Below are 20,658 nucleotides of genomic sequence, written 5' to 3'. Positions count from 1 at the left end.
CTTGGTAGCAGCTAACGTTAGCCTATAGTTAGCTAGCAGCTGGAGTAAACACGGTTAAAATGCTGACAGCTAAAGGGTGTAAAAGTGTGTCTGTATTTAACTGTAGAGGATTGTAAAACCAGACTGTAGCTGCCATTGTCTGAAAAACACAGACTCAGAGATGTGTCACCTTTTTCAGCCCTTTTGAGTTTGCAGGTACGATTTTAATATAACATTATTATAGTCATATGATTTTGTCCCCACGTTTTAGGGTTAAGCTGTTGTCCTTAATGGCATTTTCCCCCCTTACATCAGGGTTCTTCAACGTTTTTTAAGCCAAGGACCCCTTAACTTAAAGTGAGATGTAGCAGGGACCCCCTACTAGCCTACATATTGTATGAAATTAAGTTGCATATTAAACTGGGCCTACAATAACTTTTAGGGCAACCTAAAGCCTTCTTACATACCTTTTTTTCATAAGCTATTAAAATATTAATTGTTGGCATGATTTTATAAATCATATTTTAATGTTATATATGTGGCACAGTGAAGCTAGGATTAACTGTATCTGTGGGCTGATATCTCAGTGACTACCTTACCTATAGGCCAGTAGGGCCCATCATCAGTGGGAATTTATATTTGCTAATAATATGTTGGAATTATGTTAAGGCATTTTAATTTTTTTTTTAAAGACTCAAAAATGTACAATAATTTGGAGGCCCCCTGCAATGTCTCTGAGGACCCCCTGTTGAAGATCTCTGCCTTACATTACTTTATACTTTAAGTAGTTTTGAAACTAGTAGTTTTACACTTTTACTTAAGTAAAATGCTTGAGTTGATACTTCAACTTATACAAAAGTCTTTTCAAACCTTAGTATCTGTACTTCTTCTTGAGTAATGAATGTGAATACTTTTGACACCTCTGTCCTAAACCCAACCCGTGTGTGAAGTTTCCTAAACCCAACCGTAGCTTTCTTCTGGCAATAACACGCCATATGGCGATAACACGCCAAGTGGCGTGTATGTTTAGCGTAGACATACACGTGAATAGCTCAAAATGCGTACAGATAACACGCCACTTGGCTTAAGAAAGTGGGCATGTATGTTTACGCGAAGTCACGATGTCATGTTGAATAAGTTTTCCTCACAGTGGACCTCTCCTTAATGCTTTTTTTACCAAACAATAATGTTCAAACCATGAGAAACATTTATTTAGGGGTCAACACCAGGATGAAAACCAGCATTTCACTGGCCTCTGTGGTTTAAAGTTTCCAGCCTGTTTCTGGATTGAATGTGATCGGGACATTGTAAATTTTTGTCTGCTTGTAAATTTACCTTGAAGTAGGTTGTGTATTGTAAGATGGGAGTAAATGGGTGTAAAGCTTTAAAAGCTCTTTAAAAAATATGGTGTTGTATTGTTCTCCATGGTGAGGGGCCATGGTTCAAAAACCCTATGAAACAACGTAGAAGAGGTTAAGTTACCCTGCCCGGAGGAAGCCCGGGGCCCCCGTCTGGAGCCAGGCCCAGATGGAGGGCTCGTCAGCGAGCGCCTGGTGGCCGGGTTTGCCACGGAGCCCAGTCGGGCACAGCCCGAAGAAGCAACGTGGCAACTCCCTCTCCATCCCATGGGCCCACCACCTGTGGGAGGAACCGCTGGGGTCGGGTGCGCTGCTACACGGGTGGCAGTGAAGGTCAGGGGCCTCGACGGACCAGACCCGGGCAGCAGACACTGGCTTTGGGGACGTGGAACGTGGAACGTCACCTCTCTGTGGGGGAAGGAGCTGGAACTGGTGCGGGAGGTGGAGCGCTACCGGTTAGATCTGGTGGGGCTTACCTCTACGCACAGTCTCAGTTCTGGAACCATACTCCTGGATAGGGGTTGGACTCTTTTCTTCTCCGGAGTTGCCCAGGGTGTGAGGTGCCGGGCGGGTGTGGGGATACTCACAAGCCCCCGGCTGAGCGCCGCTGCGTTGGAGTTTACCCCGGTGGACGAGAGGGTCGCCTCCCTACGCCTGCGGGTTGTGGGGGGGAAAACTCTGACTGTTGTTTGTGCATATGCACCAAACAAGAGTTTGGAGTATTCGGCCTTCTTGGAGACCTTGACTGGAGTCCTGCATGGGGCTCCAGTGGGGGACTCCATTGTTCTGCTGGGGGACTTCAACGTGCACGTGGGCAATGATGGAGACACATGGAGAGGCTTGTTTGGGAGGAACGGCCTCCCTGATCTAAACCAGAGTGGTTGTTTGTTGTTGGACTTCTGTGCTAGTCATGGATTGTCTATAACAAACACCATGTTTGAACATAGAGATGCTCATAAGTGTACCTGGTACCAGAGCACCCTAGGCCAAAGGTCAATGATCGATTTTATAATTGTTTCATCTGATCTCAGGCCGTATGTTTTGGACACTCGGGTGAAGAGAGGGGCGGAGCTGTCAACTGATCACCATCTGGTGGTGAGTTGGGTCAGGGGGTGGGGGCAAACTCTGGACAGACCTGGTAAGCCCAAAAGGGTAGTGCGGGTAAATTGGGAACGTCTGGAGGAGGCCCCTGTCCGACAAACTTTCAACTCACACCTCCGGTGGAGCTTTTCGTGCATCCCTGTGGAGGCTGGGGGCATTGAACCCGAGTGGACAATGTTCAAAGTTTCCATTGCTGAAGCTGCGGCAAGGGGCTGTGGTCTTAGGGTCTTAGGTGCCTCAAGGGGCGGTAACCCATGAACACCGTGGTGGGCACCGGTGGTCAGGGAAGCCGTCCGACTGAAGGAGTCTTTCCGGGATATGTTATCCCAGAGGACTCAGGAGGCGGTTGCAGGGTACCGAAGGGCCCGAAGGGCTGCAGCCTCTGCCGTGAAAGAGGCAAAGCAGCGGGTGTGGGAGAAGTTTGGAGAAGACATGGAGAAGGACTTTCGGTTGGCACCAAGGTGCTTCTGGAAAACTGTTCGCCACCTCAGGAGGGGGAAGCGGGGAACCATCCAAGCTGTGTACAGTAAGGATGGAATGAAAAGGAACAATGCGGATTCTGTCCTGGTCGTGGAACAACGGACCAGCTCTTCACTCTCGCAAGGATCCGGGAGGGAGCCTGGGAGTATGCCCAACCGGTCTACATGTGTTTTGTGGATCTGGAAAAGGCGTATGACCGGGTCCCCTGGGAGATACTGTGGGAGGTGCTGCGGGAGTATGGGGTGAGGGGGTCTCTTCTCAGGGCCATCCAATCTCTGTACAACCAAAGTGAGAACTGTGTCCGGGTTCTCGGCAGTAAGTCGGACTCGTTTCAGGTGAGGGTTGGCCTCCGCCAGGGCTGCGCTTTGTCACCAATCCTGTTTGTAACATTTATGGACAGGATATCGAGGCGTAGTCGGGGTTGCGGTTCGGTGGGCTGGGGATCTCATCGCTGCTCTTTGCAGATGATGTGGTCCTGATGGCATCATCGGCCTGCGACCTTCAGCACTCACTGGATCAGTTCGCAGCCGAGAGTGAAGCGGTTGGGATGAGGATCAGCACCTCTAAATCTGAGGCCATGGTTCTCAGCAGGAAACCGATGGAGTGCCTACTCCAGGTCGGGAATGAGTCCTTACCCCAAGTGAAGGAGTTCAAGTACCTTGGGGTTTTGTTCGCGAGTGAGGGGACAATGGAGCGGGAGATTGGTCGGAGAATCGGCGCAGCGGGTGCGGTGTTACATTCAATTTATCGCACCGCCAGACGAAAAGAGAGCTGAGCCAGAAGGCAAAGCTCTCGATCTACCGGTCAGTTTTCGTTCCTACCCTCACCTATGGTCATGAAGGCTGGGTCATGACCGAAAGAACGAGATCCAGGGTACAAGCGGCCGAAATGGGTTTCCTCAGGAGGGTGGCTGGCTTCTGCCTTAGAGATAGGGTGAGAAGCTCAGTCATCCGTGAGGAGCTCGGAGTAGAGCCGCTGCTCCGTCGCGTCGAAAGGAGCCAGTTGAGGGGGTTCGGGCATCTGGTAAGGATGCCCCCTGGGCGCCTTCCGAGGGAGGTGTTCCAGGCACGTCCAGCTGGGAGGAGGCCTCGGGGAAGACCCAGGACTAGGTGGAGGGATTATATCTCCAATCTGGCCTGGGAAAGCCTCAGGATCCCCCAGTCGGAGCTGGTTAATGTTGCTCGGGAAAGGGAAGTTTGGGGTCCCCTGCTGGAGCTGCTCCCCCCGCGACCCGACACCGCATAAGCGGACGAAGATGGATGGATGTTCTCCATTGTCCTATTTTGTACGGTGTTATAGTTTGGTCAAATTGTTTGTGCAATTATTTAAGGACTGCAATCAATGAAAATGTTTTGAAGAGTGAAATGACTGAGGCAGAGGTGGTATATATTCTGTTTTTCCTTTCCAGGTGATGAAGGAGGAGTCCCGCTGCCCGCTGGGTGCCCGTTATTGTGCCATCCTTAATGCTGTTAACTACATTTCCACCATCCTAGGAGACTGGGGAGACAATGTGGTGAGTGGGCTTTATTAAATGTATTTAATTAAATGTATTTAGTCTATTTATCTGTTTTTTTTGCAACAGCACCAGCAGGATGTTGCCATGTCTGAGCAGTTGTCAATAGGGTCACTCTTGTAAGCCCCTTGTTTTCATATGAAAGCTGATTTAACTGCGAAGCATCTCAGTGGCCTAGGGCCTCATTTATAAACATTACGTGTGCACAAAGATAGATAGATAGATAGATAGATAGATAGATAGATAGATAGATAGAACATTATTGTCCGTAGACACGGAAATTTGTCTTGCAATACAAGCTCCAACAATTACAACACAACAACATAAAGACAAAAAGCTAAAAACATATAGGCATGAAAAAATAAAAACATAACTAGATAAATAATTAATATGAGGGGGGGCCTGCCCTGCAAGAGTGGTCTTAAATAGCCATAAATTATGAAAAGTGTGGGGTGAAACTATCACTTCTTTGCCCTCCTGTGTCGATTCAGCAGAGATATTGACAGAGGAACAAAGGAGTGTTTATATTTGTTCTTTCTGCAATCTGGGACCCTATAGCGCCTCCCGGAGGGCAGGAGTTGGTACTCCCCATGCAACACATGGGAAGAGTCCTGGGAGATTTTGTCAGCCAGTCTGACGGTGTGCAGTACGTGGGGCTTTCAGTGAACGCGTTCTCCACTGAGTGGCCCACCAATTTGGAACAGATTCCCAGGAGCCGTCGAATCCGTTGGAAAAAAGGGGCTAGAAAGATGTGTATGCCAGGTCCTACGGAAAAGTTAGGAGTAAACTATAACCTATAATACTAATACTGTGCTCAACGTGTTGCAAGCCAAAAGGACAAATCTGTATCAAATTAGGTAATTAATTGTGAAGTTATTGTAGTTTATCAGAGCATCACAACATTGTAATGTTCATCATTGAGTTGTAAACATCAAAATTGAACTGGTTACTTTCAAATGATGCTGTCAAACAATAACTACTGTACATCTTCTACAAGCACAAGCAGCTGTACAGGGACTTTGCCTAAATAAAATCAAGTCTGAAATTGGGGTTTTCTAATCAAACAATGAGTAAAGAATGTTGCGAGTCATAGCAACGATTCAATACTTGACAGTTTTGAGACTTGGGCACAAGACATTTTATGTGAGACTAGGCTGCACTGTGCTGCCAGCTGACTGTTTACCGGTTCCTTTATTCCTTCTTCAGTTTTTCCTGCAGCTGCAGCAGGCAGCAGTTTCACTTGGCGAGGAAGTAGTACTGGGAGGCCTGGGGGTGTTGGAGGTTGGTCGCCTGGCTTCTCTGGAGGGCTCTCTATTTGAAGGTCTGTTGGCGTTGCTGGATCGACTGAAAGGAGACATGCTGGGAAGACTGTTGGAATGGACCATGAGAGAAATTGCAGATAAAGCCAAACCATACGGCCAGGACAGGTGAGAGGCATCAGTCTGTTGATGAGTACCATATTGTATTATGTTTTAATGCTTCTTACTGTCAGGTTAGGACAGATTCTAGAACTCTATGAGAAACCCTGCCATATACTGCTGCAGTTGGTATGTTTTTTTTTGAGAATAAGAAATGATTGCACAGTAAACTTGTTGCCCACCATTGCAGAGACAGGAGGTTTGTACCTCTGCCCTGGTTCTGCTTGCTGTTTACCATTTTCTTTGCGGGATTAATTTTTATTAAGTCATTTTTCTCGCAGACAATGCATATTAATAAACATTACTGTAAATATGTCAGAATTAGCCAGGAGGCTAGTTTTCATAGGTAGTCACTGGCCATGTGTGAAGTTGGCAGCCAAAAAATCAAGAAACAGTTTATAAACAAAAGTCATGAGGTAAAACAGTGGTTCTGGAACTTATTTTAAATTTTTTTTTAACCCTTTTGAAACATTCAGTTCCCACTGACCAGCGCAAAACATTTTTTGTAGAAAAAAAGCCTAAAGAGGAACAATTAGAGATGAACCGATTACAACTTTCTAGGCCGATTCCGATTTTCTTAGTTAGGCCAGCCGGTACCGATTTTAACCGATTCCAATTTCATTTTTTCTAACCACTTTACAGCACACACAAATATTTATTTTCTATCTTTTCTTTAATAGAACATCTTACATAGAAAATTTTTTGAACAGATAATCAATTGCTATAAAATACAACTATATCAATTACTCCTGGTGTGGGAAATTCACACACATCTAAAGTACAATGTTAGAACCATTTCCTTCTTTTCACATCCAATATCCAATTTAATATAATAAATATAGCCTTGCAGTATAAAGATATTTCTCAGAATAGCGGTGCGCTGATCTTGCGCGATGTTAATCATGCGGCGCCCGAGTGCATTTGACCAGCATATAATCGACATATGTCAGACTGACCTGCCGGTCGCTGGTCATGGCCGAGCACGTGAAAATCGGCCAATTCCCGTCACCGGCCTGTCAATTGGTGCATCTCTAGGAACAATACAGCACCGCCAGAGTCTGATTTACTTAAAGTGCTCATATTATGCTTTTTGGTTTTTCCCGTTTCCTTTATTGTGTTGTATATCTTTTTTTGTGCAGGTTATAGGTTTACAAAGTGAAAAAGCCCAAAGTCCACCCCAAAGGGACTTACCATCTCCAACAGAAACCACTGTTCACAAACTGCTCCAAACAGCTCTATTGTAGTCCAGCCTTTACTTCAGAGACAAACTTGGTCACTTTGTAACACACGTTATAATGCTCTGACTGGCTAGTAGTCCTTACCTAGGTACTGTCAGGGCACGCACTCATACTCTGCTTCTGACTGGCTGGTAGTCCTTACCTAGGTACTGAGCATGTGCAACTGACAACAAAGATGGAACAGAAGTGAGATGTCTCCCTCTGTAGCTAAAACAGAGAGCTCAACACACAGGGTGAAAAGAGGAGCTGCAGCAATGTGCAGTACAACAAAAATACGGTGTATATGGTGTCCAATGACACCAAATTTCACGTGCACACGCAGAATGTCTGGATAGAGCCCCTTCTAACCCAGACGAGTGCTCAGGTTCTGGTTCAGGCTCGTACTTGTACTTGATTGTTGCTGTTCGGAGTTTGTAACTTCATGGTTGAATGCACTTATTGGAAGTTGCTTTGGATAAAAGCGTCAGCTAAATGATATGTAATGTAATATAGTATGTTGTATGAATTCTGGTGAAAATGCGATGTTTAATATTTTCTAAGGATTTAGGCTGACTGAAGAATTGATGGGACTTGTCTGTGGTCTCATTTTGCCATTTAGTTATCTGATGCTGCCATCCGGTGGACTCATGATGGTATCACGCAACATTTACCCCTTCCTTAACCACAGAGGGCAGCATCAGTCCATGGGATTTTCCCAAAACACCAGACATGTTACCTTTTGTACAGGGGGCAGTTTTTCTGTCTTTGGAAAGTTTGTTTTTCCTGTCGTGTCTGTCTTTTTGCATAATTACTACTGCTGGTAGAGGGCGCAGACCCTTGAGTGTAAACCTGATGTGAACAGATGTTTTGGGGCACCTGAGTATAAATGTCCTGGAGTTGTAGTAATTTCATGCCAGTGATTTCAGCTGACGGAAATGAAACATTATTTATTTTGTTGCATTGACATTAAGAGAGAGATTGTTGTCATGACACCATAGGGCTAGGTCTTCCACTTTGCCCCTACACTCCGGTGGGTTGAAGTTAAAAGCGATCTTCTCCTTGGCAAGGCTCTGCATTAGCTCAGGGGACAGTGCTTCAAAAGCTTCTCGCAGCTCCTTCTCTCCCCCCTTGAAATTCGTCCCATGATCTGAGAACAACTCAGCTGGAGTCCCTCTGCGGGCAATGAACCTCCTCAGGGCCATCAGAAAGGAGTCTGCATCAATGTTGGTGAGGAGATCTAAGTGCACAGCCCGGGTGGTGAGGCACTTAAAGATTATGCCCCATCTTTTCTCGAGACGCCGCCCCACCTTGACCTGGAATGGCCCAAAACAGTCCATGCCAGTGGAGTGGAAGGCTGGCTTAAATAGGCGCAGGCGGGCTGCCGGTAGGTTGGCCATCTTGGGGATCACTGGTTTGGACTTCCAACGATGACACTCATCGCAGGTGTGCTGGTGACGACGAATAGCCTCACGCCATCTGAGGATCCAAAATGTGCGCCTTATTTCTGCAAACACCCTCTCCGGGCCAGGGTGACGCAGTCGACTGTCATAATCCTTTATAAGAAGTTTGACTGCAGGGTGACTAGGATCTAGAATGATGGGATGCAAGGTGGCATGCTCCAGGTCTTCAGATCGTCGTAGTCTGCCACCTACTCGGATAAGGTCTTGTGACTCGTCAAACTCTGGGGACAAGGTAAGTAGGCGACTACTAGATGGGACGGGCTTACCAGCTCTCAAGAGATGCAGCTCTTTTGGGAAGCTATCCCTTTGGGCTCTTCTGAAGATGAGGATCTCTGCTTTCTGGTAGTCCGTGGCAGTAGGACTACTGTGCTGGTCTGCCGCCCTGTGAAGCTCCTGCGCCGTATTATTGACGAGCTCCCTCCAGGTGTTACACTTGTCGGCATCTGGAACTCGAGGCTCTACTGCGACTGCGCAGAAAGTCGACTTACGGAGTTCTGATACCTCTTCCTCAGATAACGTGGTCGGTTTCACAGGCCAGGTGTCTGGGGTGTGGAGCAGGAATTGTGGACCTTGACTCCACCTATTTGGTTCCGCAAGATCTCTCAAAGTCTTTCCTCTTGTGATGTCATCTGCAGGATTCCTCGATGAATCCACGTAGCGCCATGCACGGAGGTCAGTGAGCTCTTGGATCTCCGCCACCCTCGTGCCGACAAAGACTTTAAAGCGGCAGGACTCAGACTGGAGCCACATAAACACAGTTGTGGAATCCGTCCACAAAGTGATCTGATAATTCTTCAATGTGAGCTCCCTTTGTAACACTGTGGCGATCTGGGCTCCTACCACAGCTGCACACAACTCCAGTCTTGGCATAGACAGGAGACGTTTGGGTGCTACTCTGGATCTTGCCAAGAGGAATGCTAGGTAGGTCTTGCCCTGATTGTCCTCTGTTCGTAAGTAGGCTACAGCCCCATATGCTCTTTCGGAAGCATCACAGAATATGTGGACCTCACGTGTGACGCTGGCACTGTCCACTTCTTCAGGGGTGTAGCACCTAGGCAGGCGGATAGATGGTAGGACCTGTAGTTCCCCTGCCCACTCGTTCCAGGCGTATAGAAGCTCCTGTGGGAGGAGGGGGTCATCCCATTCCCTGTTCTTGTCCCAGAGGCGCTGGATTAAAATCTTGGCTCTGGTTGAGAATGAACCCAAGAGGGTCATACTGGCTTGCCAGCACCTTGTACACATTCCGCATAGTGGGCACTCCGTAGTCCACAGGCCTGTGCTTGTACCCTAAGGTGTGGTGGAAGTGCCAACTGAGCCCGAGGGTCGATTCTGGAGCATCTGCTCTATCTTGAGTAAGCCAGAGCTCAAGGCTGTCTGATCTGGCCTCCTTTGGCAGGTGGTTGACTACGCTGGAAACATTACTTGCCCACTGCCACAGCTGGAACCCTCCGGAGGCTAGGAGGGCCCGTAGCTTGTCCACTAGCTGTCTGGCATCCCTTGATGTTGGCAGGCTCTGGAGGCAGTTGTCCACATAGAAACATCTTTCCACTGATGACCGGGCACTATCTCCAGGCTCGCAGTGATCAGAGACGTGCTTCTGCAAGGCATAGCTAGCACAACACGGACTGCAAGTGGTGCCAAATGGTAGAACCTGCCACTCAAAGACATCTGGGGATCTTCTCGCCTCATGTCGCGCCACACAAACCGCAGTAGGGGCTTGTCTTCAGGTAGAAGGCAGACCTGATGAAACATCCCCTTGATGTCTCCGCTGATTGTGACAGGATGCTCCCTGAAACGTAGAAGCACTCCCAGGAGTGATGCGCCTAGGGTTGGTCCAGGCAAGAGGGACGCATTTAGATTCAGGCCTTTGAACTGGAATGAGCAATTAAACACAACACGGTTCTTCCCATTGTGGCTCACCATGTGGTGCGGGATGTACCACGATTCTCTGTCTTGGGTGAGCATACTGGAGTCTAGCTTGATAACGGAGCCTGCCTGAACTAACTTTTGTATCTCTGCATTGTAAGCCGTAGCTTGATCAGGATCCTTGGTCAACCGTCTCTCTATACTTCAGAGGCTCGGCATTACTGCCTCTTTAGGAGCATGGAAGTGGGGCATGTCCTTCTTACGGAGTAGTGGCGTAGCGGAGTACTCATTCCACCTCCACACGCGTAGTCTTCTCTTCAAGCAGATTGACTGCCTCTTGGTCTTGTCTTGACCGAGTCACCACTTTCTCCTTTCTGTATGGCAGCACATCAAGCTGCCAGAGCTTCTCAACATTCTGGAAGAGCTCCATGTTGGAAGTAACAGTGGCTGTCAAAAGGCACTGTTGTGGCTGTAACTGTTGCTCCACTACCCGTGCCGGGCCCTGTAGCGTCCACCCCAGTCTGGTTCGGATGGCGACTGGTCCACCTGGAGGACCGAACTTCACTGGCTCTATGGGGGTGATGAGATGTGAATGATCGGCACCAATGAGAAGGAGTGGGCTGGCGTTCTCGAACTGCTGAAGGGAGAGACCTGCCAGGTGCTTATACCTTTTCTGGAGACTGGCTACTGGATAAGATTGATCTGCCAATCCTAGGCGAGCTGCTGTGAAGGCTCTGTTAATGCGGAAACTCTTCTTGGGCTGAGAGGCGGGGGAGACACAGAATGATACAGGATCACTCGGATGACCTTCAGTAACACCCGGTTGCAGTTGATTGGTCGATCCAGATAGAGTACTTCAGTAGCTGTGTTTATGAGGCAACTCTTTTCTGTTGTCTCCTCCTTTGGTGCTCTACTGTTGACCTCATGAAGGACTTGTAAATGTTTTCCTTGACAAAGACCACAGAGCTTCTTAAGCGTACACTGTGCTGCCTGATGGGACCTTCCACAGTGCCAGCACTTGTTTTTGGACTGTATCCACTCAGTGATTTGGGCTTTAGGGTCTGGATCGCTGAGCATTGCTTGAGGTAATGCGCGTTGTTTTCGCATTAGGGACAATATGCCTTGGCCTTAGTGTCTCTCTTCTCAGAAGAAGCAGAGGGTGCAGCACCCTTTACGTGGGCATCTTTAGTGCCATGTAGCACAGATGCAGTACGCCTTCCATGCCGTCCCTCTGACCTCTGTCCCTGGTTCTCTTTCTGTCCCTTGCAAGGCGAGTGGCTGTCAAAGTCTTGACAACGAGACTCGTACTGGAGCCAGTCGGTGAAGTCCTGGAGTGTGTACGTGGCACCTGGGTTGCGGAACATACAGCGCCAAAAGTCCGACCTCATCTCCAGGGGCAGCTTACTGAGGAGGCGTGCTACATGAGACCCACATTTCAGCTCACTCTCACCTTCTGGACCCAGGGTCTTCAACATTCCCACCAATGACTGGACCTTCAGAGCAAACCTCTCAAAGGCGACCGCGTCACCACGTCGGACGTCAGGTGAATCCATGACACTGGCTATCCTCTTCAGTGCAACCTGGTATGGCTGCCCAAACCTCTCATTCAGAGCTGTCATGGTGTCTGAATATGGAGTGTTGGAGTTGAGGTATGAATCTGCTACCAGACACGCCTCTTCTAGCTTTAGGTGGTCAGTGAGGACCTGGTACTTGAAGAGCTCTGTTGCATCAGGTGGCAACAGGTTTTCTAGAGCAATCTTTAAATCGGGCACACTGACTTGGGTCTCGCTGGCTAAAGTCTGGCAAAGTAGGCCTGGGTCCCCTATAGGCTAATTCTGCTTGAGGGGGTTCCCTGTAGGCCTGCCCATAGGATGGATCTCCTGGCCTAAGCATCGGTGCAGGTGAAGTTCTGGGAACTGCCAGTTGGGAGGGAGCCCAATGTGCTATAGGCATATGAGTCTGCGGACCTGAATAGCGCGGAATTGGTGTGGAGCTGGACTGTGGAGGGTGAGGTTGAGGCTGCATATAGCCTGGCTCCTTATGGGGTAGGCCTAACTGTGGTGGAGGGTCCCTGTAGGGAGACAGGGCACTCTTGGTAGCTGGTCTGCTCTGGTTTGCAGCACCGAACGTGGTATTGAGCCTGATGTCCTGGATCTCATGTGTTACCCTGTTCAAGTGGTCGACCACATCTCTTTGGGGCTGTTCATCAGACTCAGGCCATGGTGGTGGTGGTTCAGGCCACTCCTCTTTGTATTCCTCTTCTGCTGAGGGCATGATGTGGACAGGTGGAGGAATATAGTTGGGCCACTCACCCGGAACTGACCTTATGGGGGTGTAACTACCTGCAACTGATTTTGCTTCCTTGAGGCTGCATACGGTCTCCATCATGATCTTCATGTCATCTTTGAGTGAGTGAAGCTGCTCAAGGTCCTTATGGAAGGCTAGCTGGGATTTGTGAAGCCGCGTGTTCTCCTCCCTTATCCTCGCCAGCTCCCTGGAAATGCTGTTGGAGCTATACTGCTCATTCTGATCTGTATTCCACCTGAGTGGATAAGGGTTGGGGTGATGAGGAGTGAGAGAGGTCATCTTGGCTGCTCCCTCCAGCGGCTGATAACCATCCTCTTCTTGCCCATGTTCGTACTGTACTGTGCTTAAGTAGCGTGTAGCTCGCGGTCTGTGGCTTGGATAGTCCACTTCGCAGTCATCCAGATGACGTGGCAGCTGTCTATCCTTCTTTGGTCGAGCTCCACTTCTGTACTGTTCCATCTTTATCCTGGCGTAAAGCTTAGAAATCCGGCTTGAAGGACCTTAATGTTGCTGAGGACTAGTTTAGGACTGTATTTGAGCTGATTCTGGGTTGCAGCTTCGCCCCAGGTGTGTCTGCCAAAACACGGACGGAGACAACTTATCTCTTTTGACGCTTTATTACAGAAAGCAACAGTACAAACATGGGCGTGGGTAGCTCAGCTATGGCTGTGTGTTTGTGTGTCGTTCCCGCAAAGAAACAAATAACATTGTGAAGGCTACCATACACAATGAATATGAAGTATACATATAGGCTAGCAGACAATAACAACCAACCCACTATTAATCACACTATATCAATGCAATGTAACTACTGCAGCATAATACAATACAATTATAATACAATAATGCAAAGGCTTCCAACGATCTGCATTATAAATCAACAGCCATGTGCAAACTAGCTAACAAGTGATTAACACAAACAAATCTACAATAACTATAAACCAATGCAACAACAGGCTTAAAAGAACTGACAACATAAGTTATGGGACTTACAGTTCTCAAAGACGCACACACGCGAGCTCAACTGATTATCCTCTGGATGCACACAGTCTCTTTTTCTTTCTCCCACTTTTTCTCCGTGTGGTGCGCGCGCCCGCTCGCGGTGTAAGGTGCGTGTCCGCGCTACCCACATGCACCCACAATCAATCCTAATAGGCGGTCTTTTGTACACCAAGGCCCCTGAGTTTTAACACTAGTTGTGTTTGGTACAATTGTACTAAAAGCAGAGCAATCATTTATAAACATTCTTACTGTTCGAGGAGGCAGAGATGATGCAATATGAAGAGCTTTATTTCAACAACAAAGACCTGAGTTAGTATGCAGCACAAACGCCCCAAAAACTATGAAGATTATTAAATCAGCTACAAGGAACTTTCAGTTTGTATTTTGACTAAAGCAGTAGTGTCTTTACCAGACCTGCTGTCGTAAAGATCTTTTCTAGCTGTCACGAGCCAAAGCATTAGCGAGAGTTTGTTCTTGCAACCAACGTAATAATAACTGCAAGCAGTTATGAACGAGCTCCAAGCCCCCCCTGGGGCAAGTCACCCCCCGACGGACTGCAAAGGCGATGCGAGACGTATATATAGTAGCTTACATGAAACCAAAGGATGCTTTATACAAGTACAGGGGGACAAAAAGAAAATGGCATGCTAAGGCAAACATGGACTGAAAAGAAATGAAAACTGGGCGTCAAATGGAAGGGGGATGTCATTTCATACAGGCTACTGACGTAGTTATTTTATGAAGGAAATAGAAATATTCCATACCTGTCTAGGAGGAAGAGGGCCAATCCAGGGTCGGTTTTGAATAAGTTACAATCCCGTAATTGTCTCCATCTGTTGAAAGCTCGACCGAAGTTAACCCTCTCTCTTTTAGCTTTTAGTTGTATCAGCCAGGACAGGACAACAGATGATTTCTAAAATACAATTAGGCCTATATAAAGATAGCTCCTGCTACCTTTTACCTGGCTGGATACTCAAACACATGCTTTTCCGATGTTACACCGAAATCTGTGACCCATCAGAATGAGTTACTGTAGAGCCGGTCTGCCTACCGTAAATCATTTTTGTGACTTTTTTGAGCAAAGGCATTAACAAAAACTATATAAAATAGCGTTCTTTTCACTGCAATTCTCGGTTGCCGTTACAGGTCATTTATGATCATCAGATAAACAGTTCTAGAAACGTAGCTACATTTTTCGTAGCTACTTCAAACACACCCTCACCAAATCCCACCTTCCTGATGATATCTCTTGTTTTACCATTCATTTACACCGTTATACCGTTTTTTGGAAACCAGTTCTCGGAAATGATCTCCTGATTTTAAAATAAGGACTGGCTCGTCCAAGTCAACCTGACGTCTGTGGTTATGTTCCCATCTGATATCCTGTTTTGACATTCTTGTTTGAAATGACGCACATTGAAAGGAATAAAAGTATTTGCTCCAGACTTTCAGGTCTAAACTTGTGGCACAACGATTAGAGTACAAAAGGATGGGGAATTAGAGAACATTCCAGCTGCAGCGAGGCGTTGGCAGTCCTAAAGACTTCTGAATCCAACAACTTTGCCACAATTTAGCACATTTCCAGAACATGATTCTGTTTTGTTTTTCTGAAAACATGCTAGAGGGACTATGTGTGACGCATTCATTGTACTAAAGGATGTGCATAAGCTTGTAGTGGTTGAAAAGGTTGCCCAATTGCATAATACCATATCAAATATAACATAGCATATCTATATATAACAATATTGTACCAGTACCCTATCAGGCATTGCACACCCTATAACCATAATGGTAAGTACCACAAGTCTTGCAGTTTGGTAACCTGTACCTTCTGCCTGAAGGCATCAGCTCAAACTCACTATACAGGACATTATTTGGGTCGTGGGTGATTTTGAGACCCTGTTTCCTCACCGCCTCCTCGAAGAGCTCCTGAAGAGGAATTGGTGACATTTGGCCAATTATTTTTCCAGCCCTTTTTATCAAGTTTTGGAGCTGTGATTTTAATTTAACAGACAGGTTAACGAACCAAGCCATAATGCCATAACAAACAATAGATTCAATGGCTGCCTTGTAAAACAGTAGCATATCTTTGTCCACTCCATGGACAAGTCGTCTTAAAAAATATAGACGCTGACTTACACTACCGGTCAAAAGTTTTAGAACACCCCAATTTTTCCAGGTTTTTATTGATATTCATGCAGTTCAATGTCTTATTGTACTCTGAAATGAAAGAATACAACAAATGAACAATTTAAGTTAAAAAAGAAATCATGGAATCAATTTATAAACCAAAATGTATTCTACATTTTTGACTCCTCAAAGTAGCCCCCTTTGGCAGATATAACAGCTGAATACACTCGTGGCATTCTTTCTACAATGGAAATCAAATATTCTTCAGAAAGTTCTTCCCAACTCTGTTGAAGAAGTTCCCATAAATGTGTGGCACTTGGAGGTTGCTTTGCTTTCACTTTTCTGTCCAGTTCATCCCAAACCAGCTCACTGGGGTTTAAGTCTGGTGACTGTGCTGGTCACTCCATGTTTATAAGCTTACCATCTGGTTCTCTTTTGCTATGGTAGTTCTGGCATAGCTTGGACTTATGTTTTGGGTCATTATCTTGCTGGAGGATGAACCAACTAAGCGCATACCAGAGGGTACTGCATGCTGTGGTAGCCGTTTTGGTTCAGGGTGCCTTTCACTCTGTACAAATCACCGACCGTGGATCCAGCAAAACAGCCCCAGACCATCACGCTTCCTCCTCCATGTTTGAGTGTTGATGCCACACACTGAGGAACCATCCTTTCGCCTACTTGACGGTGTACAAAAACCCTGCGTGATGAACCGAAGATTTCAAATTTTGATTCATCAGTCCATAACACCTTCCAGTCTTCAGTAGTCCATTGACAATGTTTCTTGGCCCAAGCAAGTCTCTTTTTCTTATTCGTACGTCTTAGCAATGGCTTTCTTGCTGCAACTGGACCTATCAAACCTGCAGCTCCAAGTCTTCTCATTCCAGTTGAAACTGAGACTTGCTTATTACGACCACTATTAAGCTGTGCTTGAAGCCGTCGTCCTGTGAGCCACCTATCACGCAAGCTGTTGACTCTCAGAAACTTGTCTTCTGATTCTGTTGTGGCTTTGGGTCTGCCAGACCTCTTCCTGTCAGAGTTTCTAAGGGCCTTTTGACGGTGAAGAATACTGTACTCACTGACACCTTGACTTTCTTCGCAATTTCTCTGTAGGAAAGACCAACATTCTTAAGTGTTATGATGGTCTGTCTTTCTTCCATTGTTAATTGCCTTTTTCCCACCATTTTTATAGCAACACACTACTTTCTGCAGTACAATACTGTTCAAATAATAATCCCAAGGGTACGGTACCACACAATACTTTAATACAAACAGAGGGGGTTGTAAGTAATCCAGACAAGTGTGAACACCTGTGGGAATTGGTAGCACCAACTTTCAAAGCTTGATCTACCTCCATTGCTGCAGAACAGCTTTACGTTGTTTACCAATTTCTTGTTCCCTGAAAAAGGCCTTTTTGTAAAATACTGAAATGTACATTATTTTTCTTTTTGGGCAACCTTACTTTTTTATAACATCAGACAGTTCACCACTTACCTTTGTACCATTTCAAGCTATTCATTGGACTTGAACTGAAAAAATGGGGGTGTTCTAAAACCTTTGACCAGCAGTGTATCTTTGAGTAAACATACTCTATTTGATGGGACCACTGCAGCTGACAGTCTAATTGTTTGCCTAAATACTTATATGTTATTACCTGCTCAACAAGTACACCTTCAATTTGGAGTGTGCTGTGATCTCCTATAGACCTGGGGTCAAAAATAATTTCTTTGGTTTTATTTACATTGAGCAGCAGGTTATGCACCACTTCACTACCTCCTTCCTCTCCTGTTTATAGATTGCAATGTCTGAGTCTTTTGTAAGTAGACTAAGTATGGCTGTATTATCTGAACATTTTATAATGTGGTTATTTCTATTGATGTTTCTTCAATCATTTGTGTATATTATAAAAAAGTAAAGGAGAGCTTGCCCATGTAAAGCATTTTGAATTGCCTCTGTTTGAATGGGCAGTATAAAGATACAAAGTCATGGTTAGTAATGACTCAAATTATTTTTCAAAGTCCCATAACTGTTTTAGGAACTAAGCTCAATCCCAGATGCTGACTGCTTAAAACAAGGACGCCAGGTTGCTGTTTACCATGCAGAAAGATCCCTGTAACGGAGCAGTAGGGGGGTAGAGGAGATCTCAAATAATTAGGAAAGAAATTCTTGAAATAAAGCATTGCCTTTGCCTATTACATTGACAAGTGTTTGCCTCTTGCGTTGTTTTGAAAATAGATTATTTTCCCATAGTTTTAGTTTTTGCTAATATCACCCAACAGGGTGGCTAAAGAATTGAGGTTTGCGCTGATGTGTTCTCTCTCTCTTGCCTTTACTTTTCTTTAGGTGGTTGTCCCTACCACCCCAGCATGACCAGTCCACCATGACCCTGTCCAGTTCAGCATGTCCCATGATGCTATGTGTGAGGGACAGATTGTTAAACCTTCATCAGGTCCTGAGTCTTTCTCTGTTCCAGCTGGCCTGGCAGGGCCTGGCAGAGAGACTCGACAACGTTCTCTACCAGGATGTAAGAAAAACCTACTTCTTCTGTTCCAAACAACTGACAACGTGTTTCCCTTACCATGCAGTTACAGTGACATTTGCTCAATATTTATTATATAGATTTGTCTGTCTGTCTGTCAGGTGATCCTGTCTAACCATTTCAGTGAAGGCGGGGCAGCTCAGCTTCAGTTCGACATGACCAGAAACCTATTTCCTCTGTTTGGTCACTACTGCAAAAGACCTGAGAATTTCTTTAAGCAGTAAGTGTTTGTGTTTTTGTGTGTGTGTGTGATCATTAGGCTATTGTTTGGTTGCGTACCTCTTTTCTCTGTTGTAGGGAGAAATTTGCACTGTTCTTCCTTAAATCGGAGTTTAGGAAATGTACGTGCAAACATAATTTGGTGACAGCCCAATTGTGGTCCAGTAACTTCCAGCAGACATAAACTGAGAATGGAAATCAGAGACCCCTGTCCAGCAGTTAAACTGTTGAATTTAACATAACATCAGATACAAAATATGATTGAAAACCGATCATTTATATCTCTTAACATATCTCTGTCTGAGATAGTTCTCCAGACACACACACTATACATATAGAGTAGAACCAGCCATGTGTGTGTGGTTATGTCGTCCATACATATAATGCACGTCTGTAACAGCTTATGCTACTGTCATAACAGATGAGATAGTAATGATCTTGGATAAAAAGTAAGCTAAGAAAATACTACCAACTCATCTAGCCCTTTGTAACAAGTCAATCAAAGATTAAGAGCCCACGTTTACACTTCACCAGTATACACTGCAACAGCAACTTATTTTTTACATTCATTTTTAATTTTATTTATAGTCAATAAACCTAATTTAGCCTTTATGAAAGGATATCTAATTTTTGAGTTAAAGCAGAAAAGTATGAATTATTTTGAGTCAGAATAATGCTATAAACTTCAATAAAAACAGCCAAAAGTCAATGATCGTTTCATGGAACCATCCACGTTACTTTTGGGGCAGTTTGTTTGAAAGAAACCCAAATTTCTGATGTAGAAACGTTGACAACGGGGTAGTCGGGGGAGGGTTAAGGGATAACTTTGGTTCAACCAGCGTTTTTACTAGTTTTGTCTCCATCTGCCCCCCCCCCAGTGTTAAGGAGGCGTGCATCATCTTGTGTCTTAACGTGGGCTCTGCTATTCTGCTGAAGAATCTCCTTAAAGAGTCGGAGGACGAAGCGAGAGATTGGGCAGGTGCAGGGGATCCTCCACCAGAGTCTGCACTGAATGAGTTGGGGGTTTACTGCCTGGCACCCTGTGATGTGTTGATTCTCCTCAACCTCCGAGCCTCCTGGCCTGGACACTAACGCTCCTACCTGGCAATATTCGCTGGTGGGGAGCGTGCGTCAGATCGAGTGCTCTGCAAGTTTTTCTTATGACATTTTTATCCTTAGCTTTAATCTTCTTCTTTAACACAGGTAACATTTGTTAAGTTAGGGCTGTTCAGATAGTCTTCAGTAAGTTCAAACTATTGCATTGTCATTGTATAAACGTCTTATTTTGTTGGACTATTGTCTGGGATCACCTCATTGATTGAAGTATATTACAACAAAGTAAAAAAATAACAATTGTCCTTTGTCTGGTGGATTATGTAATAAACCCTTAGCTGCAGTTATCTCGCCAATGGTTCAACGTACTGTTCCCTAGCAGACTCTCGGGCCTCCTGCACACTGGCTGCGTGGCGTGAGCGTGTCAGCTGTGTGGCGTGTCTGTTTTTATTTCGGCTGCCATGTTAGCAGGTTAGAGTGTGCACGCTGCCTGCGTGACACGCACGTCTCAGAAAACACATGCATGCTAGAAATAGGACAGACGCCTATTCTTCACGTGTGTTGGAAGCGTGTTGGAAGCGTTTCCAGGCAAAATAGAACAGGAAAATATGTTTATATGTCGTTTAGACACAAATACATTTAATAAATGACATTTTGATGTTTGAAAGTCTCTAGGTTTTGACATAAATGCAGATATAAATGTAATTTAAAAAAAAAATTTGCCATCAATACTGCAGACGTCGTCTTTGCTGTAATCAAATTGGTATATACATTTATGTATGTTTATGGGAAACATCCATGTGGCTAGCAGCAGCGCCGCATCAGACACGTTTCTGGTGTTTAAAGACACAGAAAACGCCACGCAACCACCACCCAGCTGACACACAACAGAGACACCACGCAGCCGCCACGCAGCCAGTGTGCAGTAGCCCTGAGAGTATTACCATTCTTGCAGTGTTGTTATCGCTCTGCCAGGATTGTTAGCTTACCTTTTATCTGTGGGGTTTATCACAGCTCTC

At 45.8% G+C, this 20,658-nt stretch overlaps 1 protein-coding gene across 1 annotated transcript in view; it reads left to right on the top strand.

The window, feature by feature from the left end:
* The window catches only part of rint1 (RAD50 interactor 1), a 36,368-nt gene extending 16,428 nt beyond the window's left edge, over positions 1 to 19,940 (top strand). The window contains exons 11-15 of the mRNA XM_028571129.1: positions 4,327 to 4,431; positions 5,638 to 5,858; positions 18,172 to 18,352; positions 18,469 to 18,587; positions 19,465 to 19,940. Of these exons, the coding sequence (XP_028426930.1) occupies positions 4,327 to 4,431; positions 5,638 to 5,858; positions 18,172 to 18,352; positions 18,469 to 18,587; positions 19,465 to 19,678 (840 nt within the window). The 3' untranslated portion in view covers positions 19,679 to 19,940. The remainder of the gene's footprint in view (positions 1 to 4,326; positions 4,432 to 5,637; positions 5,859 to 18,171; positions 18,353 to 18,468; positions 18,588 to 19,464) is intronic.
* Positions 19,941 to 20,658: the final 718 nt, after the last annotated feature.

Source organism: Perca flavescens, chromosome 23 (assembly GCF_004354835.1).
Source record: "Perca flavescens isolate YP-PL-M2 chromosome 23, PFLA_1.0, whole genome shotgun sequence".
Lineage (NCBI taxonomy): Eukaryota > Metazoa > Chordata > Actinopteri > Perciformes > Percidae > Perca > Perca flavescens.
The sequence above is the reverse complement of the archived record's forward strand: the minus strand, read 5'-3'. Positions and strand labels throughout refer to the sequence as shown.